This window comes from Nipponia nippon, unplaced genomic scaffold, assembly GCF_047370975.1.
Source record: "Nipponia nippon isolate SJK-2023a ecotype South Korea unplaced genomic scaffold, ASM4737097v1 scaffold_2, whole genome shotgun sequence".
In the NCBI taxonomy this organism is placed as follows: domain Eukaryota; kingdom Metazoa; phylum Chordata; class Aves; order Pelecaniformes; family Threskiornithidae; genus Nipponia; species Nipponia nippon.
Genome location: NW_028262336.1, coordinates 473,607 through 489,833, shown reverse-complemented (window position 1 = coordinate 489,833; position 16,227 = coordinate 473,607). Strand labels below are relative to the sequence as shown.

The window sequence follows — 16,227 nt, the reverse complement described above, 5'->3', positions numbered from 1 at the left end:
TGGAAAGGAAAAACCTCTTGCAGTGGTAATTTATCCAAAGAGCAAACCCAAGCACATCTTGAAGAGGAAGGCAGCCAAACAGACATGGGATTTGTTTGCCATTGCAGACTGTCCTGTCTTAGCTTACATGAAGATCTGGAGAAGAGGGGCAGTCGTATGGCGTAACACAGCATTTTCTTGCTTCTCCATCTACATCTACGTCTAGCCCCCGTTCCTGGTCAAAGACAAGTTTAGTACTGCTCCCCTGTTGCCTGGGAGAGCTGTGGGAGAAACAAATAGTGTTTCTTTTTCTGTTCTGTGTCATTTACTATGTCTGCTTCCATTCTATGTCATTGCTGTGCCCCAGCAAAGAGGACATACACTTGTAGTCAGCAGAAGACTTAATGCTGGCGCAACTTGCTTTGGCTGAGTGGAGACCATGGAGAAAGTGTTACCTCTGTACAGTACTTGGCTTTATCCAGCTAGGACAAAGTTTGATCTCAGCCTTGTAGCATTTTTCTACTATACAAGGTTGGATGCCTTCTTACCTGAGCAGATCACTCCAGTATCAAAGTAATGAGGGCAGGTAAAAGCACCCCATCCTGGATGTGAGCAGTTCCAGAGAGTGGATTCATCACCACGGCAATCAACTCGATACAACCATGTTGGTCCAGATCCTTCTCCAAAAGGAGCTCGATTGAGGGCCTTAACAGCAGATCCGCATTGTAGTTGCTTACAAACAACCTCAGCATCTTCTATGGTCCAGTCACCATCGCACACAGTTCCCCACTTCTCCTCATGTTTTACTTCCACTCTCCCAGAGCAGGGGACAGTTCCATTTGACAGCCTCAATTCATCAGCACCTTCATACACAGAGACAGAGCAAGGTTATGGAAAGGACAGTGCCTAATCATGATTATCTATTGCAGATGGTTAATGAGAGTATTATTATTCTTAATTTACTCTTAAATCAGACTTATTTCGTTCACCTTTCTAAATACTCCAACTTAAATTTTTTTGCAGGGAGTTATGTCCGTATTTACAAATTTGAGCTAACTGTACTGCTAAAATGTAAGTTATTTCTAATGACAGGTGAGCTTTCTCTTCTTCTGACCTATCAGGGCTGGGAAATGCTGAGTAATGTCCCTGCTGTGTGATTCACAAAGCCTTCAACAGAAACTCCTCCTTTCTCTTTGTTGTTCTGCCCTAACGATATCCAGCCGAAAATGTTCACTGGGCACCACTTTCTTCATTCCTGTGTTCAGTATGGTGTGAAGAAGCAATTTCCGTTGTATTGCTTTACAGTGTTGGACTGCTACTATAGATGCTTCAAAGATTATACAGTAGCTTAGCACAGGGACTTAAAGGCTAGAAAACACAGGGAGAATTTTGTTACATTCAAATGCAGGAATGATGGTGGGACACAGAAGCAGTCCTTAGGAAGCCAAGCTACACAAAGGTCTGCTAGTATCCAAGAAACACAGGGGAATGGGTCCGAGTCTGTGTCTTACACAGACACAGTAAACACTGGAAAAACTGAAATAGGTAGCCTAAGATGTAATGGCACATAAAGAAAAAAAGTGGACTTGTTCAGGAATTGTCTCAAGTTTTTTTTCCCAGTCAGAAATTTTAAGGTAACAGTTTTGGAACATCTTTTCATAAAAAAGATTCTTTACTTGCAGAAAGGTTCATATCTGCTTGAGTAAAAAGCATACACAGACTCAGAGAATCATAGAACATGTTGAGTTAATACTTTGAATTGACATAGACAATGATTTTCTGTAGATGTTTGTGAAACAAAAAAAAAACCCAAACCTTCTGCCAAATTCCGTCACAGTCACTGTTGTAATTAAACAGCAACACGAATGGCATTCATTTGTTGGGTTATGTGATAGAAAGCTTGGCTCCACATACAAAGGACAACAGACGAACAATGGCAGGTGGGAGAAGCCCAATAATCCAGTCAAGGCCCTGCCCTGCCCCCTTCTAGTGCTCTCCCAGCAGAGCGATCAGCCCCATAGTCCGGGTGTGAAGCCCATCAGATGAATCAACATGAGGGCTTTCCATGTCACTTTAGAGACTGAGGGGGTTACTGCCTAGAGGGTATTGGACACCCTATGGGATGCAAGAGAAGAGCATCTTGGAATTGCACAACACTTATTATGGGATATTTAGGAAAGGAATCAAAGGTGGGGAAAGGGAGGAATCAAGGATGTTTGGGTAGGAGCAAGTGTGGGAAAATACATGGGTAAGTGGATAAAAGGACTGGAGTCAATGGGCACAAACTGAAACACAGGAGTTTCCATCTGAACATCAGGAAACACTTTTTTACCATGAGGATGACTGAGCACTGGAACAGGTTACCCAGGGAGGCTGTGAAGTTGTCTTCCTTGGAGATATTCAAAAGCCATCTGGACATGGTCCTGACAACCGGCTCTAGGTAGCCCTGCTTGAGCAGGGAGGTTGGACCAGGTGACCTCCAGAGGTCCCTTCCACCCTCAACCATTCTGTGATTCTGTGAAAAGCAGCCAGTGGTGGGTAAGCAGGCTTCTAGTCAGTATGCTTGTCTGGCTATGCCTTGCACCTAATCAGCACTGCCCATTTTATCTTGTTATTAAAACCTATTTCTAACTGATTTCCTGGGTGAGGTGGCTTTATTTGCTGTGCATGTGTTTGTATGGAGTTCTAAGTGCCAGCAACTGGAGCTGGACCACAGGTCGTAGAAGCACGTGTCTTTGGTGCTGTACTGGTTTTGACTGGGATAGAGTTACATTTCTTCATAGTAGCTTGCATGGGGCTATGTTTTGGATTTGTCATGAAAACAGTGTTGATAACACAGGGATGTTTTAGTTATTGCTGAGCAGTGCGTACACAGCATCAAGGCCTTTTCTGCTTCTCACCCCACCCCACCAGCGAGTAGGCTGGGGGTGCCCAAGAAGTTGGGAGGGGACACAGCTGCGACAGCTGACCCCAGATGACCAAAAGGAGAGTCCATGCCGTATAACGTTGTGCTCAGCAATAAAAGCTGGGGGAAGAAGGAGGAAGGGGGGATGTTCAGAGTTATGGCATTTGTCTTCCCAAATAACCGTATAGGCGTGATGGAGCCCTGCTTTCCTGGAGATGGCTGAACACCTGCCTGCTGATGGGATGTAGTGAATGAATTTCTTGCTTTGCTTTGCTTGCATGTACAGATTTTGCTTTACCTATTAAACTGTCTTTATCTCAACCCACGAGTTTTTCTCACTTTTACCCTTCCGAATCTCTCCCCCATCTGTGACTGTTCACTCAACTCCTGCTCAGATTTTGACTAACAGAGCTCATGCTAAGGCCTGATGTATGCTGGGAGCAGGGCCACTAGGTCAAAGGGAGAGCACCATGGGGGTGGGACAGGTGCCCAGAAAGAGCTAAAGGGCCATTATGCAGCCATTATCACCTGCAGAGTGCTGGCTCCTGCAGCCACTGCCTTATGTCTGGCAGTTTCTTCAGAATCTGCTAACTTATGGAAATGGTATAGACCAAACTTCGGAGCTGGAAGGTATAAAACATCAATTTACCCAAAAAGCCTTTGAATCCGATGCAACAGCAGCTGGACTGCTGAGGCGTTCATGCTTCCCTGTGTGATACTGGGGATGCCCACACCGTGAAGAAGGAAGGATGAGCACTCGCACCATCGGCTAGGTAACTAATTCTTTTTTTTTTTTTCTCATAAGTTCATGAATTAAGAGTTATGGGTTATAAGTTATGAAACCTTATGAATTGAATGGTGAATGGCTGATCGAATTTGGCAGGAGCATGCCAGATGGCAAGCTTCTTGTAAGTTAAAGAAGGAAAAAGGGAAAGCTGTTATGTGCTTGCTACCGGGCAGTTGCCTTAGAGCAGCAATGGATATGATTGATGTGTTGAAAGAGGAAAATGTATGGTTGAAAAAGGAAAGTGGAGAAAAGGAAAATGGAAACAATACTTGGAAGTAAAATGTAAGCAATTAGAAATGCAAAATAGACTGCTTGAGTCAAAACTTCAACCCCAGATAGCTGCAGAAGCTGAAGAGCAGAGGAAGAGGTTGTTGAAAACTAAAATGTATTGTGTCATTTGTGACTGATTGGGATGGGGATATCTGGACAGAAGCAGACCTGCGTACCCCACCTCAGGACAAGGTGAGAATGAGGATCCCCCTTGGCACCCGTAATCAAGACTGAACAGCAGAGCACACCCGCGGGGACACAAAACCCACCTCCCTCCACAACAACTACTGGAGGGTTTACTGCCCTAGAATTAAGAGATCTGGAAGAGAGATACCGAGCTAACACAGGGGAAACACCTGTGGACTGGCTAGCACCGATCTGGATGGCTGGAGCCAACCAGCTCTGCCTCACCCTGGCTGAAGCTCGGTTGTTGGCATTAGGCCCGGGAATCTAGTTAGGTACTGTGGGGACAAATATTACCAGTCCTGTACGGGCTTGCACTTTGTGCTGGGGACTCACTATCCATCCCGCTGACTGTGGGGAGAAAAGTGTGTGGCTCTGGAACTTGGCAGCCAGCCTGCAAACTACCCTGCTGAAAACTGATCTTTTAGCTGATTTAGAAGGACCAGCACCTGCTGCCCTGGGTGCCGGACAACCCTCTCCCGCAGAACCGAATCCCTAGGAGGTGATTTGTGAGCCTGTACACTTCCGACCCATAATAAAGGGAGCTGAGGAGATGTTGAAATCTTTAGCTTTAGCCATTAAGACAGGCTTAAAAGGTATTACTTTCCAAGAGGGCCTTCAATGTATGCTAGCAGATTTACCACTATACGCCCCACAGGATAAAAACCAAGGGAGAACCTCAGCTGAAGTAAAGGTATATAGAAAAGAAGCTGCCTGTCTCCATGCAAAAGACAAAAGTAAAAAGGGGAAATTGGGAATCACCCTCAATTACTACTGAGCCTAAGAGATTATGGAAAATGTGTTTAAATAAGGGGCGCTCTGAGTCAGTTAAATGGGCTGCCAACTCCCCTTCTATGGCAACTGGCCAGCTTTTCCTCATTCACTTCTCATGACAGTTCTCTGGGACCTGTGTGAGAAGATGAGGGTGACACCATATGATTTAAAATGATAATAACTAGGGAGCCAGAGGATGCAAGGGCTGTGAGCTCAGGGATATACCCAATTCTATCCACACTAAACCTTGCCATGAATATGCGGGAAACTAGCGGTGGGACTTGGTTCAGTGGCAGTACTGGTGGCTGCTAAGCCCACTGCTAAGGACCCAAGTCCAGAGATGATGGTCACAGTTAATGATTTCTACCTTACAGCAGTCCTCATTGACACAGGAGCCCAAATAACAAGATGGTAGATAACGACATGTATAAAGGACAGCCCCCGCTTAGCAAGCAGTTGGTTTCTAGCGTAGGTGTTAACGGGACAATCACTACCCACTCACTGGTCAGGGCTAAACTAATTTTGTCTAATGGACAGACACTCCACCCAACCTTACTTTTAGGTTCCTGTAATATATTAGATAGGGATGTATTGAAGGGTCAGTCATGGGTGGACTCATGGGGGAAATGGGAAATAGGGACACCACCGTCTTTGCCCCACAGCTTACCTCCTACAAATGCATCCCTGACTGTTAATCTGCTGCAAACAGCTGCTCCTTTACCCCATAGCAAGGTAGTCATATTCCATAGTACAAGTTACCTTCTGATGCTGTTCGTCCTGTTAGTGAATTGATAAAGGAGCTGGAAGAATGTGGAATAATTGTCAAGTCTCATTCTCCCTACAATTCTCCTGGCCAGTAAAGATATCTAATGGCAAGCAGCAACTAACGGGAGATTACAGAACCTTGAATACTGCCACTGAACTGCTCACTGACCTGTTCCCAGTATAAATGATATAGTCAATTTTCTTAACGAACAATCCCCTGTGCTGACCAACACCAGCAGGACGCTTTGAATACCTCTGTGTGCCATCCAAAAGATCATGTGAGAATTCAACACCCATCATTCAGAAAGCGCTGCGTCACTTTGCAGCACTTTTGAGGGAAAGGAATATGGAAAACTGTGGATGCTGTTGGAGTGACATTAATCATTACTGAGGCTTGGATATGAGCCAAGACGTAGGTCTTCTTTCCCTCTGCCTAGGAACTATTGAACTCCTGGACGAATAAGTGAAAAGCTGTCATTCAACCTGCATACTATGGAGAGTATCCATCTAGAAACTACACTAAACATTCCCTGGAACTGTGTTAATACTTTCTGTGGTGAGGTGTTATCACTGGAGATAATGTTGATAACATCTAAAAAGACAAGAGCCTTCATGCACTGGACAATTCTAATCCTCACATTACGACATCTGGGATTCTATCCCATAAATGTTCATGCACAATGCAATAACCAAATAAATCCACAGAAGTTGGTAAGCTCTGCTGTAACATGGACAGTGAGGCCCAACATGTCAGATGTCCCAACACGTCAGATCAGTGCTGGTGGAATTCTGGCCTACAACTTGGTCCTGACCAATATAGGACACAAAATATACTCTCAAATAGAAGTACTGGAATCCTTAATCACCAGCTGTTAAAAAGCAGAGCCCCAGTGTTGGTGGGGAAAAACAAGTGACTATTACTATCAAACATGATACAGTCCAGATATTGTCAGAATTGCAACAGAAATTGAACAAACTGCTGGACATCACTGGTACTGATATTGATAAACTTAGGTCACTTTACCCTAACAATACTACTGCATTGCGAAACAGGATATCTCTGTCTCAGAACAAAAAAACCCAAAGTGAATGATAATCTGCTCTGTTAACGCCTGTGAAGGACTGCTTAGTGTTGCCAAATTTAAGTGAAACTAGAGGAAAGGTAATTCCAGCAGGGGGAGATCACAACCACCAACTCAAAGACCACTCACTCAAGAAACCTGTCAACCCAAAAGGTTAAGGAAGTAAAGGTCTCAAAAATTAGAGCAGGCATGTGTAGTTATTTAACCATTCATTTAACAGAATTGATTAAATATGTTAATATATTGTGTATAAATAATTGTTAGTTTACACCAACGGTGTGCTGGTTTGTACCTTGCACCCGTATCTGCGCATTTATGTAATAAAGGAAAATACCTCGACCCTTTGTGTAAATTGGGTGATGCACACCAGGTAAGGGACCCAAGTTTTTAGGGCAACAATATGACATTTTTATGGGATATACACTGGCATATTGCGTCTTATGTTACATCCTATGGTCATTGTATTGTGTTCTATTTTATTAGTTTTGTTATTAGTATGCTTGTATATATGTGCTTATCGCTTGTCTCAGCGTGTTGAAAGCATGCACCATCAATTGTTACCCGATTACAAACTGTGGAGCTAGACTTCAGTGAACGTGCTCAGAACTTTCCCCTACCCTCACCCCCGGCAAGGCAAGAGGAGTAAGAGTACCTCTACTTGCCAAGGCAATGGGTTTGCTAGACGTTCGGTCTATACCAAGGGGTGGAATGTGACTGTTCACACAACTCCTGCTCAGATTTTGACTAACAGAGCTCATGCTAAGGCCTGATGTATGCTGGGAGCAGGGCCACTAGGTCAAAGGGAGAGCACCATGGGGGTGGGACAGGTGCCCAGAAAGAGCTAAAGGGCCATTATGCAGCCATTATCACCTGCAGAGTGCTGGCTCCTGCAGCCACTGCCTTTTGTCTGGCAGTTTCTTCAGAATCTGCTAACTTATGGAAATGGTATAGACCAAACTTCGGAGCTGGAAGGTATAAAACATCAATTTACCCAAAAAGCCTTTGAATCCGATGCAACAGCAGCTGGACTGCTGAGGCGTTCATGCTTCCCTGTGTGATACTGGGGATGCCCACGCTGTGAAGAAGGAAGGATGAGCACTCGCACCATCGGCTAGGTAACTAATTCTCTTTTTTTTTTTTCTCTCATAAATTCATGAATTAAGAGTTATGGGTTATAAGTTATGAAACCTTATGACCTGAATCAGTGAATTCACATGACAAGCTAGTCTGGGCAAAGGGAAAATAGAAACCTCCTTTCAGGTAGTGGCAGAGAGCGATGAGGGCTCCCCTCAGCCTCCTCTTCTCCAGGCTAAACAACCCCAGCTCCCTCAGCCGCTCCACATAAGACTTGTGCTCTAGACCCTTCACCATCTTCATTGCCTGTCTCTGGACACACTCCAGCACCTCCATGTCCTTCTTGTAGTGAGGGGCCCAACACTGAACACAGGACTCGAGATGTGGCCTCACCAGTGCCCAGTACAGGGGCACTCTCACCTTCCTGATCCTGCCGGCCACACTGTTCCTGATACAAGCCAGGATGCCATTGGCCCTCTTGGCCACCTGGGCACACTGCTCATGTTCAGGCGGCTATCAACCAACACCCCCAGGTCCTTTTCCGCCAAGCAGCTCTCCAGCCACTCCTCCCCACACCTGTAGCATTGCCTGGGGTTGTTGTGACTGAAGTGCAGGACCGGGCACTGAGCCTTGTTGAACCTCATACAGTTGGCCTGGGCCCAATGATCCAGCCTGTCCAGGTCCCTCTGTAGGGCCTTCCTGCCCTCCAGCAGATCAACGCTTCCACCCAGTTTGGTGTCATCTGCAAACTGACTGAGGGTGCCCTCGATCCCCTCATCCAGATCATCAATGAAGATATTGAACAGGACCAGCCTCAGCACTGAGCCCTGGGGAACACCACTCGTGACCGGCCGCCAACTGGATTTGACTCCATTCACCACCACTCTCTGGGCTCGGCCGCCCAGCCAGTTTTTAACCCAGAGTGCACCCATCCAAGCCGTGTGCAGCCAGCTTCTCCAGGAGAATGCTGTGGGAGACTGTCAAAGGCCTTACTAAAGTCCAAGGAGACAACATCCACAGCCTTCCCCTCATCCACTAATCGGGTCACCTTGTCATAGAAGGAGACCAGGTTAGTGAAGCAGGAGCTCCTTTTCATAAACCCATGCTGGCTGAGCCTGATCCCCGAGTTGTCCCACACATGCTGCGTAATGGCACTCAAGATGATCTGTTCCATGACCTTCCCTGGCACCGAGGTCAGGCTGACAGGCCTGTAGTTCCCCGGATCCTCCTTCTGACCCTTCTTGTAGAGGGGCATCACATTTGCTAGGTTCCAGTCATCTGGGACCTCCCTGGTTGACCAGGACTGCTGATAAATGATGGAGAGTGGCTTGGCCAGCTCCTCTGCCAGCTCCCTCAGTATCCTCGGGTGGATCTCATCTGGCCCCATGGACTTGTGAACATCCAGGTGGAGGAGCAGGTTGGTGACTGCCACCTCTTCAACAACTGGGACTTCATTCTGCATCCTATCTCCAGCTCCCAGCTCAGGGGCCTGAAAACCCCGAGGATGACCAGTCTGTCTATTAAAGAATGAGGCAAAAAAAGCATTAAGCACCTCAGCCTTCTCCTCATCCTTCATGGCAAAGTTACCTTCCGCATCCAACAAAGGAGGGAGATTCTCCCCGGCCCTCCTTTTGTCACCGATATATTTATAGAAAGATTTTTTGTTATCTTTAATGGTGGTGGCCAGCTTAAGTTCCATCTGGGCCTTCACCTTTCTAATCTTTTCCCTGCATAACCTCACAACATCCTTGTAGTCCTCCTGAGTCACCTGCTCCTTCTTCCAAAGGTGGTAAATTCTCCTTTTTTTCCTTAATTCCAGCCAAAGCTCCCTGTTCAGCCAGGCTGGTCTTCTGCCCCGCCTGCTCGACTTAGGGCCCATGGGGACAGCCTGCTCCTGTGCCTTTGAGACTTCCTTCTTGAATAACATCCAGCCTTCTTGGACTCCTTTGCCCTTCAGGACTGCCTCCCAAGGGACTCTGTTAACCAGACTCCTAAACAATCCAAAGTCTGCCCTTCTAAAGTTCAGGGTAGCGGTTTTGCTGACCCCCTTCCTTACTTCTCCAAGAATCGAAAACTCTATCATGTCATGGTCGCCGAGCCCAAGACAGCCTCTGACAACCACGTCGCTCACCAGGCCCTCTGTTCGTAAACCGCAGGTCCAGCAGGACACCTCCCCTGGCTGGCTCGCTTAGCAGCGACCCCCTGTTGTTGTGTTTGTTTATTGTATTTCTTAATAAGCTCCTAAAATAAAGTTTAATTCACAGAGTATGTTGTCCTGTAAATTTGAGAGATCCAAATGGACTGTGACACCCATCCCACCGGGGGAGAGTGAGCGAGCAGCTCTGTGGTGCCTAGCTGCCTACTGGTGTTAAACCAGAACAGATGCCAGCAACTGGAGTGAGTGAGGGTACCGCATATCAGTGTGTGATCGCTAGTGAATATCAAGCTGGACTAGCCAGGGAGTTAATTGGCCTGGGAGCCAAGTATACGTATGTGTCTGGGAGTGAGGTAACTGGAGAAGTTGGCCACCAGAGGGACCAGAAGGTCCAGGCCAACTACTGGAGAGATGGTAAGGTCAGGGAGTCAACTCAAAGACCCATTTGAATGTGTGTCAATGCATGAGGCAACTACAGAGACTGAGGATCCAGGACCAGATACTGGATGGGCCGAGTGTCTGGAGGAATCCAAATTGTATGTATTTGCATATTTCCCACTGATAGACTTCTATTCTGATCAGTCAGAGAGGAAAACATAGAATCACAGAATGGTTTGGGTTGGAAGGGACCTTAAAGATCATCTAGTTCCAATCTCTCTGCCATGGGTAGGGACATCTTTCACTAGATCAGGTTGCTCAAAGCCCCATCCAACCTGATCTTGAACACTTCCAGGGATGGGGCATCCACAGCTTCTCTGGGCAACCTGTTCCAGTACCTCACCACCCTCATAGTAAAGAATTTCTTCCTTGTATCTAATCTAAATCTACCCTCTTTCAGTTTAAATCCATTGCCACTTGTCCTGTCACTACAGGCCGTGGTTAAAAGTCTCTTTCCATCTTTCTTATAAGCCCCTTTTAAGTATTGACTAGCCACAAGGAGGTGTCTCCAGAGCCTTCTCTTCTCCAGGCTAAACAACCTCAACTCTCTCAGCCTTTCTTCATAGGAGAGATGTTCCATCCTTCTCATCACTTTGTGGCCCTCCTCTGGACCCACTCTAACAGGTCTATGTCTCTCTTCTGCTGGGGACCCCACAGCTGGACGCAGTGCCCCAGGTGGGGTCTCACAAGAGCAGAGCGGAGGGGCAGAATTGCATACCTCGACCTGCTGGCCACGCTTCTTTTTATGCAGCCTTGCATGTGATTGGCTTTCTGGGCTGTGAGCGCACGTTGCCATCTCATGTCCAATTTGTCCCCCACCAGCATCCCCAAGTCCTTCTCCACAGGGCTGCTCTCAGGCCATTCATCCCCCAGTTTGTGCTGATCCTGGTGATTGCTCCCAGCCAGGTGCAGGATCTTGCACTTGGCCTGATTGATTGAACTTCATGAGGTGAGGTTCGTATTCGCCCATTTCTCAAGCCTCTCAGGGTCCCTCTGAATGGCGTCCCTTCCCTCAAGTGTATCATCAACGGCACCACTCAGCTTGCTGTCATTCGCAAACTTGCTGAGGGTGCACTCGATCCCACTATCTATGTCATTAATTAGGGCACTGAACAGTACCAATTCTGGTATGGACCCCTGAGGGACACCACTTGTTACTGATCTCTGTTTGGATGTGGCCATCCAGCCGATTTCTTATTGATTGAATAGTCTATCCATCAAACCCATATATCTCCAATTTAATGACAAGAATGTTGTGCGGGACCATGTCAAAGGCCTTACAGAGGTTAAGTGACATCAGTTGCTCATGATAAGGCCATTGGTGCTGTTTGTGTTTGTGTCACTGTTGCATGTTTCTGTCTGTGTGGCCGGCGACATATGGGGGTGGTGTGTGCGCGCACATCTGTATATCAATGTACGTGTGTTACCTATGTGTGTGCCTATTGGGACTACAAGTTAGCCTCTCTACCAGTTGGACCTCAGGAAACAGAGCTGTAACTGCCTTGTCTCTTATCACACTACCAGTTTCAGCAACCCCTGCACAAGAAAGGTTTTTAAGAAGGATTTATCAAGCAGTAATCAGACATTTAAACAGTGATAACATGAGAAAGATACACGCCTTAAACCTTGGGATACAGGCCAACCTTGAAATGAAGGCAGGTATGTAATTATTTGCTGGATATAAATGCTCAATTGAATTACACATAGAATATTGAAATATTTGAAAGGAATTTTATGTTTCAGAGGAAAGGAAGCTCTGCAGTTTTTGTGATGGAACTAAGAAGCCTGGGGCACTTTTTAAAAATTTAAGTCTGCCCCTTGACAACTAAATAATTCTCTACTCATCATGTTCATCTGTTAACCGTTGCGGTGGGCTTATGCGCCCCTCGGAACCAAGTTGTTGGATATGAGTTTTGTGCTTCTCAAGGAGAAAACTTATAAGGAGAAAATGGAAAAAAAATGCTAGTTTGGCATTTCTGAACCATGTGAATTGAAAGCCACTGGTGTCTAGAGCATGAACAAAGACATGACAAAATGGGTGGAAAATCAAATGGTAGAAAAACACATGCAGCACCTTGCTATTTCCAGGTTAAGGACAAACTACAAGCTAAGTGCACACAAGAATCAGGAAGAGCTTGGCCACCACATGTAAGACTTGTCTTCAATTTGATCAGATTTGGATTTCAGCATGGTAGGGAACAGGTAAATCCTTGAAGAGGGTTGGCAACTTCTTTTGGGGCCTGAAGGATCATTCAGATTGACCACATAACTAGAGAACGTTTACAGGACAGTCATGTAAGAAGCCTAGTAACTTTGGTCCCAAATTAGCACTGTTTCAAAACCTGACACACAATGGAAAATTAAAGCAAACATCTATAGGACAGGTTTGATCCAATTGTCAGTCCCCTGAGTGCACTAATAATCCTTAATGGCCTTGACCTTCCCCACCTGGGGCCTCTGCCCACCCACTCTGCCAGTGGGCCCAGGCTTCCATTTAAGCACAGGCCTGGACCTTCTGTCCCTGCCTGAACTACGTTGTAGGTGCACCTGTGTTCAACTCAGGCACAGCCGTGCCTGGCCATGGGCCCTATTGATCTGCACTCTGAGCCACAGACTGACTTCTCAGCTTGACCTTGGACCTGCCTCATCACCATGAACTTGCCTGATGATCTGAGGCAAGTTGGCAAGAAGAGCTGAACCCAGCTACCACCCCTATGTCTGCCCTGCTTGCCTCTCTTGGGTACTGCAGGGCAGGACCCTGGCTGGTGAGGCCCCCGCCCTGCCAGACGTGTTATCGCAGCTGGAGCAGCTGGCCCTTGCTGTACCCTCATATCAGCTCTACAGCTGATGACTCATAGGAGTCACCTCTCCAAAGGTGACACAGTTAGCTAAGACAGACACAATTCTTAGTGAGTAAGACTGCACTGGAAGCAAGAAAGGTATCAGAACCTGACCAGGTACCAAGAGAAACCTGCAGTACTCATTATGACCCAGCACTGGGAAGTGATGTGAACAGAAAACAGTGCAGCTGCGCACATCTTGCAAATAGTCCAGAAAGACACCGCTCAGAGATCATCTCCCATCAACGATGGTATTTGATAAGCAACAAAAGATAATTAATTTGCACTAAGAGCCTTGGGTTTTCCAGTAAGAGTTTTCAGAACAATCTGGTGTAGAAAATACCACCTTCCCTCTCTTCCTCAAAAGACAGAGGTGTTCCTACATATCACACTGCTCATTGTCATTTGAGATTGTGAAATAAGAATATATAATTTTTCTTTGCATTTGAAAACAAATCTAATTCCTCTCTCTATTCCCTGTCAGTGTTAGACCACGGACTGATGTTAATGCAGCCACTTCCTTCAGTAACTAACCAGCATTTCATTTCTCATTCCAGAGTAAACTGCTGGCAGTAGTCAACTAAAAGGCAATTTTGCCTCCCTCTCTATGTGGTCTGTAGCCTGATTCTTCTCTGCTTCATCAGACACAGACAATATAGCTTTGACACATGATCACTTCTCATACATAAGCAAAGGTTTTACCTCTTTGCTAACACTGCTGGACTTCCTCACAATTTCCTGCCTACCGTTTAGATTCAGAAACACAAAAAGATTAAGGGAGATTATTCAAGAGACAGACAACTAATAACTTCCAAAACCTACTTTTTCTGCAAACTGTCCTCTTTCCTCAAATTTCCTGAGTAAGAAAGTCTCTCACATACATAGCACAAGTCTCTGATAACTACAAAATCCCCTTGTACTTGCAACATGTTGTCTCAGAAGGAGTATAATCTTTCTGTAATAAGTCTTTTAAGACTCTTTTGAAAGATGTTCTGGAGAACAGCCCAGTTTATATGAAGAACATAGTCCAAAAAAGAGTTTTCTCAGCTAAAAAAAATATACATTTAAAAGAGAAATAATTTCTAAGAAAGGTTAAATTCATAATACATTATTAAAGGAACAAGATAACCTATTTCCATTAACCATAATAATGGAAATAAATGAATAAAACAAACAGCTTCTCACTTGACTGACCTCTCTGCACTTGAATTTTCAAATAATCCAATATCTGATGTTTTCAACACATGACAGCATGCAAGACTGGATGCAGAGGTAGGCATAACCCAATCAACAGATTTAAATATTCCCTAATCAAAACTATAATTTTCTGCAATCAATCTTATGAGAATTTTTTATGATACCTACAGGCACACTCTTTTGTATTTCCTCACACTCTATATGTCCCACAAGTGCCTTCATTGAATTCAGTGGTACTAGTCAGAGTGAGGTTCTGCTTGGATAAGAAGGCATCAGATTTTGGCTTGCTCCAGCTGAAGACCTGGTTCCCTTCATAGGCCAGGGATGAGGATGAGCCATGCATCCCTGTACCCAGACCCTAAGTGGATGTTTTCAGCACACGCGTGCTGCCTCGGTTGCAGGTTGCCTGCTCAGTCCCTGATGGCCATGCCTCCCACACTGCTTGCATGTTGCACCCTACCAGGGGACTAACAGGGGACTGCAGCATCATGGGGAGTGCAAGTATCTCCAGGGCAGAGATGTGGATCGTAGTGCTGGTGATGATGTCAAGGTAAAGCTATTCTTGTCTGCATCTGCCACTGAGTCACTCTGGTACTATTCCCTGTTATTAAGAAGTTGGCAGAAAAGTAATTTCTACAGTACTGCTCAGCTGACACTCAAACATTGCTACAAAGATGCCTAAATACAAATGTTTAGTATTGTTCTTCACACTCGTCACAGAAAGGCCTGTTCCTCCTCTTCCCATCCACTTGAACTGTGACTCCATTCACACAACTGGTGAGAACCTTTAAGACTAGGTCCATGCTACATCAAAGTATCAACCATGAAGTCTTCTTCTCATCATATGGGGATGCGACTACCAGTCACAATGCCATAGTGCCACCGCCTTGTGTATAGAGACAAAAATGGGGATTCCAAAATCTGGCTCTCACCATCAGCTTCAAGCATGTACACATAGCTCTAGAAGAGCGGGGAGACAAATGGCGATAAGCTTCAGATATACAGGAACAACTGAGGGGACGGTATGTTAGGCAGCCAAACTCTGCTGGACACACAGAACACAGCAACATCATTTTAACTGGTGTTGAAAAAAGACCTGGAGTTATTCATTCTGTCTACACAGAGTTCAACAGGGGAGGCAAGACGGTCGTAAGAATACCCAGCTGGTTTCCATTACAGCTTGGCTGTTTACTAAACTTGGACTTGAATTCCTATGAGAATGGCCAGTCGCTGATGTCTGAGTAAAACAGGATCACCAAGGAGACTGAATCAAAGACAGAAATGTATTTAAGCACCTTCTTGACACTTTGTCTTACAGGTTGACGGAATAACAACCTATTTGTTTTGAATTTACATTCTTTTCCTATCTCACTGCCTTATGTAAAATAAAGTATGTACTTACCCAGGGAGACCTGAATGGAGAGGAGAAGCAGCCACAACACTGAAGTAGAAAGAGGTCCTTTTGTTGCCATCCTGATCATGGACAGATGAAACTTCACTCTCTGTTAGGTGCTGCCTAGACCAAACTCTGCATGGGCTTCTCTGTGTCTCACAAATGACTACAAAGGAGGAAATATATAGATTCACATGCTAGCATGAACTACATGAAAGAACCAATAGAAATATTGTTCACCTTTTTAGACATTATCAACAGATTAATCTCAAATCTGAAAGAACCAAAACCTCCAATAAAATGTGAAAATTGTGCCTGTGACCATATATGAAGGATGATTGCGCTTCTGATGTCATCATTGGTATTGTCTTGTTTTACTATGGGA

General features: G+C 45.5%; 1 protein-coding gene across 1 annotated transcript in view; it reads right to left on the bottom strand.

Moving 5' to 3' along the window:
- The window catches only part of LOC104018648 (antigen WC1.1), a 37,066-nt gene extending 21,086 nt beyond the window's left edge, over positions 1–15,980 (bottom strand). The window contains exons 1-2 of the mRNA XM_087755996.1: positions 15,852–15,980; positions 528–842 (exon numbers count right to left, since the gene is read on the bottom strand). Coding sequence (XP_087612122.1) covers positions 528–842; positions 15,852–15,930 — 394 coding nt within the window. The 5' untranslated portion in view covers positions 15,931–15,980. The remainder of the gene's footprint in view (positions 1–527; positions 843–15,851) is intronic.
- Between the last annotated feature and the right edge of the window lie 247 nt (positions 15,981–16,227).